This window comes from Maniola jurtina, chromosome 26 (assembly GCF_905333055.1).
Source record: "Maniola jurtina chromosome 26, ilManJurt1.1, whole genome shotgun sequence".
Classification (NCBI taxonomy): domain Eukaryota; kingdom Metazoa; phylum Arthropoda; class Insecta; order Lepidoptera; family Nymphalidae; genus Maniola; species Maniola jurtina.
The window spans coordinates 1,005,081-1,014,641 of record NC_060054.1 but is presented as its reverse complement, the minus strand read 5'-3'; the positions used below and the strand labels follow the sequence as shown (position 1 = coordinate 1,014,641).

Here is a 9,561-nt window from a genome sequence, read left to right as displayed (position 1 = left end):
TAACTTTTCGAAGTTATGTGCGTTTTGAACAATTAAATATCACTTGCTTTAACGGTGAAGGAAGTCATCGTGAGGAGATAGATGGAGGAGAGTTGTCAATCAGCTTTGATAGTTCTTATAAGCATAAGTGATTTTGTAAGGCGGTGATTAATAAATAAAAAAAGTATACCTGGCTGAGTTTGTTGTGGGCTCTTCTCAGACTTGGGCGCGTAAGTTACGTAATTAATTATCACCACTATATCGCACAAATGTAACAATTCCAACCATCAAAAGGAGTACGATTGTTTAATACTTTGAATAAATGATTTTGACTTTGACTTTGACTTTGAAACCTGCATATCTGCGAGTTCTCCAAAACGTTCTCAAAGGTGTGTGAAGTCTGCAAATCCTCATTTAGCCAAAGTTGTGGATTATGGCCTAAAATTGTTCTCATTCTCATTTCTTCCGATGATTCAGACCTTGATGATTGTAATTTGTATTCCAATTTTAAACTTTATATTTGTGGTGTCAAGGTAAAAGGGGATGAGTCAGAAATTTTGAAAAATGAGTTAATTACACAGTTGGATGAAAAATATTACTAAGTATCACGGTAAAAAAAGATGAGTCAATATAATGTGTTTTTACTTCGTGAATCTCAAATAACAAAAAGAGTCCAGTCATAAATAGAAAAAAAAAGTAATAAGGAGTTAAGTGTAGTCATCCCCTCATTGCACTCGCAATTCTTAACTTAGAAAATTAAGCATAGTGAGATAAGTCGACTCGAGCCTATCACACTAATATTATAAAGGAGAAAGTTTGTATGAGTGTGTGTGTGTGTGTGTGTGTGTGTTTGTTACTTCTTCAGGCAAAAACTACTGGACGGATTGGGCTGAAATTTAGAATGGAGATAGATTATACCCTGGATTAGCACATAGGCTACTTTTTATCCCAGAAAATCAAAGAGTTCCCACGGGAAATTTAAAAAACCTTCATCCACGCGATCGAAGTCGCGGGTATCAGCTAGTATTCGTATATTAAGTTAAAAATAGATACATTAGGTATTTTAAAGTTAGGTTTATTTAGCGAAATTCGGGACCCTACTCCGTACAATTGAGGTTAGAGCCGGTCCCTTATTAAAAATGTACCGGGTACCGGCTTTTTGTCCCTAACAAGCGCCCTACAGGAGCTCTTATAGTGTTATGTGAATACAGAATGTTATGTGTGGGTAATACGGATTTAGCTTGTTGTCTTACTAGCCGATGCCCGCGACTTCACCCGCGTGGATTTAGGTTTTTCGAAATCCCGTGGGAACTCTTTGATTTTCCGGGATAAAAGTAGCCTATGTGCTAATCCAGGATATTATCTATCTCCATTCCAAATTTCAGCCAAATCCATTCAGTAGTTATTGCGTGAAAGAGTAACAAACATACACACACACACACACACACACACACACACACACACACACACACACACACACACACACATACAAACTTTCGCCTTTATAATATTAGTGTGATTTGTACTATAAGACCTACCTACCTACCAAATTTCATGATTCTAGGTCAACGGGAAGCACCCTATAGGTTTCTTGACAGACAGACAGACAACAAAGTGATCCTATAAGGGTTCCGTTTTTCCTTTTGAAGTACGGAAGCCTAAAAACAGAGATTGTGGAAAACGACTCAGCTAAAATTATATCTATTTTGAATGGGAGTGTCAAATCTTGGCTCTTCCATTGAAAATATTGGCACTTGTCGCTAACCCCCGCGACAACTTTGGGCGAAATCACGTAATGCTCAGAAAAGTTCAAAGTGTTTCAAAAGAGCTGCGGATGTAGGGGGGAAAGGGGGTACGGCTTTATAGGCAGAGAGTTGTAAGTTGTAACAGGAGAGGAGGAAAGGATGGGGAATGTGGAAAGCGAATTGCCCTCCCCACGAACTCGAGCCCTCGGGAGGACCTGTTTTAACGTACCTGGCTTAAACTACTGGATGGATCGGGCTGAGGGATGCAAATAGCTATTACTACCCGATGCCCGCGACTTCGCCCGCGTGGATTTAGGTTTTTTGAAATCCCGTGGGAACTCTTTAATTTTCCGGGATAAAAAGTAGCCTATGTGCTAATCCAGGATATTATCTATCTCCATTCCGAATTTCAGCCAAATCCGTCCGGTAGTTTTTGCGTGCAGAAGTAACAAACATACACACAAACACACACAAATACACACAAACTTTCGCCTAAAAGCAGTAAGTTAAGTTTCAAGTAAATCTTTAGGTATTTAAGTTTAATTTGTTAGTATTAGTATTTGTATTTCATTATTCATTCATATTCGTTTGTTGTGTTTGCGCTCTAAGCTATAGTCCCAAATAAAAGAATTTATTATTTGTTTATTTGTTTATTTATTTTAAAGAGATAAAACAGGCGTTTGAAAGAGTAACTCTTACGGATAATGTCTAGGGTATAAGCTAGTCTTTTATATATTTAGATTTTTGCGGAGTGAGTCTTCTAAGATACTATCTATTACAGCTTAAGGGCGAAGCGACCGGCCTGCCCGCGAAATTCAAATTTAATTTGGTTTTTCGCAATTTGTAAACTAATACTAACTAACTAATTTGTGAGAATAGTCGATACTTTAATTAATTTCTTAAACTGGACCTTTTCAAGTAAAGATTTTTATATAAACCTGTGAGGATGATACTGCCACTGTCGGAATCAGAATGTCATAACTCATAAGCCTACTTTGTCGTATTAGTTTACAAATTGCAAAAAACCAAATTAAATTTGAATTTCGCTGGCAAGCCGGTCTCATGCCCCTTAAGTAGGTATTCTACGGTGAAATTCGTGGCGGAAAAGCTGTCGAAACTTTCCCACCACTTCTTGGACTATACATGGAACTCTGGCGAAATTCCATTTCCAACTTTTCGCCGTTGTAATTGTAGAAAAGTTTTTAATAAGGTCCTTGAGGATCAATTCATATCATTCCTCTTCATTTTTTAGCCCCCGACCCAAAAAGAGGGGTGTTTAAGTTTGACATGTGTATCTGTGTATCACAGATACACATGTCATACACAGATACACATGTCGAACTAATAGCACCCCTCTTTTTGGGTCGGGGGTTAAAAATCGACCGGACGGATGTTACATTCAAAAAAGTGGAGGTCTCGAATTTTTTTTTTTTGCATTTTATCGAGTGAGATATCAAATGAAATAGGAAAAAATAAATAGTAAAATGTTAAAGTACACCGAAAAACAATTTTATTCTATACTAGCCGACGTCCGCGACTTCGGCCACGTGGATTTAGGTTTCGAAATCCCGTGGGAACTCTTTGATTTTCCGGGATAAAAAGTAGCCTATGTGCTAATCCAGTATATTATCTATCTCCATTCCGAATTTCAGCCAAATCCGTCCAGTGGTTTTTGTGTGAAGGAGTAACAAACATACACACACACACACATACACATAAACTTTCGCCTTTGTAATATTAGTGTGATCTATCGGCAGTTCGCGGGTAGTAGTCGGGGTTTAATGCTGTTTAACTTTATGTTGTATCGATAACAAAGCTACGCACATCACTAGATGTAATATAAGCTCCAAGTTTTCCCAAGTGATTTAGGTATGCCCTAAGCATTCAGAGCACCTGCTTCGCTCCGTATAATGTAATGCGAGATACATATCTGTAGCCTTAGTACAACTTTGCACATCTCGCCAACGTTTATAGATTTCGAGTGTCGAAACAGCGTATATAAACTTGAAAACTAAAAACCCGACCACGACTGTCTTATTAAACGCTGAAATATTAATTTGTTTGTAATTAAATTGTTTTTCTGTCGTTTGGTATATTTTAATTATGACTAACATTTATAATTATGAACTAAGAATTTTCTGTTCTTTTGTTTGACTTGACATCTCTTACGATACAATAGCAAATAAAAAAAATTTGGAGGCCCTCACTTTTTTGATGTAACATCCATATGTCACCCGGACCTTTACAACCAATCAATTGACATCTAATTCTTCAAAGTCAGCCTAGTAGTTTAGGCACTATGATGGAACATACAGAATCTGAATACAAACATACATACATTCATATTTTTGGATTTGCCGTAGTCGGGGAAAAATAGACCTAAATGTCCTTGTTCAATTTTCTTTTTCTTCTTTAAATTTTTACTAAAAGTGCTTATAACCATTAATAGGATTTTATATTATAAAGTTCAAGACAGTAATAATCTTTCACACATGTTTTATTTTTAAAAATATATACTTTAACTTAAGTTAGGAATAGTCTTGATTTGATTTTATTAGGCAACCGTTGGCGGCATCTTAGTTTCATGTATCAAAAAAAAAATATTCTTATCGCGTATTTCGCACATAGACATCCCTTTTAGGTTCTTTTTACTTCGACTTTATAGTGTTTCGATGTACGAAATCTATCATCGTTGTCGAGACTCTCAAGGTCGTATTAAGGGTACTGAGCTTCGCGTAAACAATTGGGATCCTGTATAATTTGAAAGGAAAGAATGGGAAGAAAAGTCTTTTGCTCTAAAATTAGCTTTTCTACTGGTTTTGTTCGCGAAATACGATTTCTATTCAAGCTAATTTAATTAAATCTAATAATTTTACTTTGTGCACCATCCCGCGTTCTGGTCACTAAATCCGTCCACCAAAGGTTTCCTATAAGAGACTGCTATAGCAATAAGGCCGCCTTTGCACCATCTAGTAAAGTTTCTTCTAAAGTTTCTGTATATTGGTTTGTGTGTGCATTAAAGTTTTCCAAATAGAAACAAATCTTCAAAGCACCTCTCTGGCTTAGTGGTGTGTACGTTGGAAAGTCTCGGGTTAGATTACTGAGTCAATTTTACAGTTTACAATTTTTGGAAGCGCTGATAGCCTAATGGTTAACAGGGCTCTCTCCGTCACTTACTCCATACAATCGTAGTTCCAATTTCATTGGAATATAAAGCAACCAAAGTCCATGAAATTTTGCAGACATATTCTAGAAACTAATACCTGTGTCTGGTGTGTTTTAGATTTTTCTATAAAAAGGTAGTTTTAAAATTACAGGAGCTCAAAGATTTGTATGTGAATTTTTAAGGCAGCGTAACTTTAAAACCGAAATTTTTTACAAAAATCTGGAAAACCACAGGCACAGATATTAGTTTCTAGAATATGTCTGCTCATGGACTTTGGTTGCTTAATATTCAAATGAAATTGGGACTACGATTGTATGGAGTAAGTGACGGAGAGAGCCCTGTTCATCACGGAACAAATAGTTATATCATGATAGATTGCCCTGTCATAAACTTTACCCAAACTTGTGTGAGTAGGGTGCGCAAAAAAGATTTGTAAATATATCTATCTCTGTCTATCCGTATGTTGTCATATCCATACTTAATATTATAAATGTGAAAGTGTGTCTGTCTATCTGTCTGTCTGTCTGCTACGTTTTCACGGCCCGACAATGAAACCTATTCTGACGAAAGGTACAGGGTTAGCTTACATCCCGGGGACGGACATAAGCTACTTTTTATCCCGGAAAATCAAAGAGTTCCCGCGGGATTCCTAAATACCCATCCACTTAACCGATTTGTATGAAAGGTACCGAAGTAGCTTGCGTCCCTGTAATCAAAATAGGCAACTTTTTATCCCGGAAAATCAAACAGTTCCCACGGGATCTATAAAAATCTAAATCCACGCGGACGAAGTCGCGGGCATCTTCTAGTTCCTAATGAATGATTGAAGGTCGTGAGCGTTTCATCATCAACATCAACCCATAACCAGCTCACTACTGAGTACGTATCTCCTCTCAGAATTTTGAGAAGGAGTTTGATCATAGCCACGGAACCCTAAAGCGGGTTGCAGACCAAGAGCTAAGCTAAGTTAGTTTAGCTTAGCTCGCATAGCTGACGCAGTTTTCCATACTTGTGTGCAGACCGCAAACTATGTGAACTAAGCTATGTGAGCTAACTAAAATATGCGAAGCTATGTTAGTTGTGTATGCCGATGCGCAGCTACGCGAGCTAAGCTATGTCCCTCCCGCCTTCCCCGCACGCCCTTCGCACATCCTTCGCCAGTGCTGTCCAGTGTCCTTTGTCGTACGCACGGTCGTTTCGTAGCGAATATGGAGCAATTTATCGAAGTTGTTAAACAATTTCCTGTGTTATGGAACACACAGTTAAAGGACTATCACAATTTAATTAAAAAGGATGTTGTATGGAAACAAATAGTGGAGGAAATAAGTAATCCAGACATACCAGACGGTGAGTTTAATTATTTTTTATTTCAAGTTTAATCTAATTGACATTATTAAAATAATTACAAAATAACTCTCTGACACGAAATGCTTCTCTAGTTGCTCGTAAGTTGTCGTATTGTACTGATCTTAAAGTTTGCTGTTCTTCAATATTGACGGTATTGCCGTTACTAGTTGTCGTTCTTGAAGACATTCAATAATTGTGCAAGACACAGGTAGTCTTTGTAATGACGTCCACTAGTTCCAATTGACATTCAAATGGTCGACGAAACACACGAAATCGCGCTGTTAATATGCCGAACGCATTTTCTACTACATTTCGTGCTCTACTGAGACGATAGTTAAAGGTGTTTTTTGCTCTGTTATCTAAACATGTACTCCGTGGGTACGGCCTCATAAAGTGTTTTTGTAATGGGAATGCTTGATCACCTATAAACACAAAAGGTGTTGGATCGCCATCAGGCGTTAAAGGTTTATGATTGGGCAAGTTTAATTGCCCGTTTTGTAATTTGTGGCCAAATGCACTATCTGCAAAAATACCTCCGTCGCTAAATCGGCCCATTGAACCAACGTCTATTATAATAAATCTTTTGTGTGCATCAACGACTGCGAGAAGGACGACAGAATAAAATTTTTTATAATTAAAATAATTAGAACCCGACTGAGGAGGGCATTTTATTGAGATATGCTTCCCATCCACGGCACCAAGGCAGTTAGGGAATTGCCATTTATCATTAAAGTCTTCTGCAATTACTTCCCATTCACTTTCTGTCGGTAACTTCATATATATTGGTTGCAAATGAATCCAAAGTGCATTGCACACATCTTTAACAATCAAAGAAACTGTATTATTACCCACTCTGTAATTGTATCCAATTGTTCTAAAGGAGTCGCCAGTAGCTAAAAACCTGAAACACATAAATATTTATTACTAAGTTTGACTTGGTGTTTGTTACAGTGAAAACTGCGAAGAATGAGTGGAAAAAATTACGAGATAGTCATCGAGAGTCACTCAAAAGGATGAAAGCCAGTACAAGTGGTCAGGCTGCTTCTCCGGCAAATAACTGGAAATATGCCGAGTTACTCGAATTTCTTTTACCCCACATGAAAAACCGTAAGAGAACTGGTAACGTATCAATTAATGATAAAAATACTTTAGCCAGTACATCAACTCAAAGTCAAAATACTTTGCCCGGTACTTCGATCGAAAGTCAAAATACATTGCCCAGTACATCAACCGAAAGTCAAAGTACTAAGATTTTCGAAGAAATTCCGAATGATGATGATGAAAATACTTCCGAACCACCAAGGATAAAAAAAAGAAAAGTTGCCGATGACGCATCATTAAACGACTTACTTCAGAAAGTCGATAACGATTTTATGAAGCGATGTGAGCAAAGAGAGCAACGGAAGGCTGAGGAGGCAAAAGAGGCGGAGAAACACAGACATCCGTTAAATTTATTTTTTGACAGTATGTGCGAGTCAACTAAAAAGCTTCCCGATTGGATACAAAGAGATGTAAAAAAAAAGCTTTTTCAAATTGTAAACGAAGCAGAGGAAAATTATGAAAGTTATTTGTCTAGGCAGACTTATCAATATGGGTACTCATCATCATCCACATTTTCGACGCCAACTCAAAACGATAACTTAGATAATTTGTAACCTTTTGGCATTTACCAATAACAAATATAAATAAATGTTTTTTTTAATTAAAATAGTTTTGCTTACCTTAAACAAATAGCTAATCTTTCTTCTGGGGTTATAGCCTTCCGATAGTTAGTATCTTGTTTAGTAATATCTCCGATAATCAATGATAACAAATCATAAAACTGAACTCTTGTAACACGATAATATAACTGAAAATGTTCATCATCTAATTCGTAAAATAAAGTTCTAAACTCTCCACTTGCGTGCCGAGATTCAATGTGTTGACATATCCAAGGTCTAGAATGTCGTTTTCTTATATAATAATAATAAGTCAGTATTAATCTTCTTTTTCTATGTGTAACGTATTCATCATCGGAACTTTCTTCATCGATTATATTCATAGCAAGCGCCTGACGTCCGTCTAATTGAACTCCGCAACACTAACTGAGCTTTGGCTTAGCTCTTTGTGTGCACGCCATTTATTTCTATCTTAGCTTAGTTTGGCTTAGCCTAGCTTCCCTAGCTTAGCTTTGGAATAGCTTAGTTTTCGGTCTGCAACCCGCTTAGGCTGCTTTTCCACCAGAGATGTGCTATGCTACGTTGCTATTTATTTATTTATTTATTTACTATAGTACCGCCCACAGAGTTACACATTTTAATTATACATGTTGTTCCTTATATTCTATGGCTCTTATGCAACTCCACTTACGGGCAGTCACAGCGTAAACATAAGTCGTACAGTAAAATATAAAATATAATATAATAGCTAACCTAAGGACTATGAAAAAATACCTAAGTTATAGATTTTAAAAGAATATAATAAGATGGAAATTAAGTTAAAGTAAAGTTAAGTTAAACTAAGCTAAATTATCTAAATCATCTAAAATACAATATACTTACGGCTAGGGACTGACACTAAATTATCGTTATCCTATTGAGGAATCGAATGATTTGAACAACTTGGCTTTAAATTTAGCCAGGTTATCGCAAAACAGATCCGTAGTAATGTCCTTGTCCAAAAATTCTTTATATGTACTACTAAACCTTGGTATTAACGAATGACGATCTAGATTGGTTCTACTGATTCGGTGAGTGAACAGAGGAATAGGATACCGCGGTATACGGTATGCTATGGATGCGTTTGATATCCACCAATCATATTCATTGGTGCACATAGCTTAGCACTGGTGGAAACGGATTCGACTAACATATGTTTTTATATGGAAGGATGCGTGCTATGGCTGCGTGTTATGGATGCCTGCTATGGGCCGTCGACAGTGGTGCAGAGCAGAATACCTACAGTATGCGCATCTTTCTCGCGCAGCTACTTTGCGGCGGCGCATCTTCCTCGCACAGCTACATAGCTTAGTATTGGTGGAAACGGTCACATATTTTTGTAGCATAGATTTCACATAGCTGCGTAGCACATCTCTGGTGGAAAGGCACCCTTATAGTAGACCGAAGACGGGACGGATCAAATAGTTATACTTTAACAGGGCTCTCTCCGTCACTCGCTTCATACAATCGTAGTTCCAATTTCATTTGAATATTAAGCAACCAAAGTCCATGAAATTTTGCAGACATATTCTAGAAACTAACATCTGTGTATGTGGTGTTTTAGATTTGTCTAAAAAAATATGTAGTTATAAAATTACAGGGGCTCAAAGATTTGTATGTAAAATTT

General features: G+C 37.1%; 1 protein-coding gene across 1 annotated transcript; it reads right to left on the bottom strand.

Annotated features, from left to right (window-relative positions):
• Positions 1-6,389: 6,389 nt before the first annotated feature.
• LOC123878423 (protein ANTAGONIST OF LIKE HETEROCHROMATIN PROTEIN 1-like) lies at positions 6,390-8,436 on the bottom strand. Its single transcript, XM_045925602.1, has 2 exons — positions 7,959-8,436; positions 6,390-7,138 (listed from the first exon to the last, which is right to left on the bottom strand). Exons 1-2 carry the CDS (start codon positions 8,276-8,278, stop codon positions 6,424-6,426), a joined length of 1,035 nt encoding a protein of 344 aa, XP_045781558.1. The 5' UTR covers positions 8,279-8,436; the 3' UTR covers positions 6,390-6,423.
• Between the last annotated feature and the right edge of the window lie 1,125 nt (positions 8,437-9,561).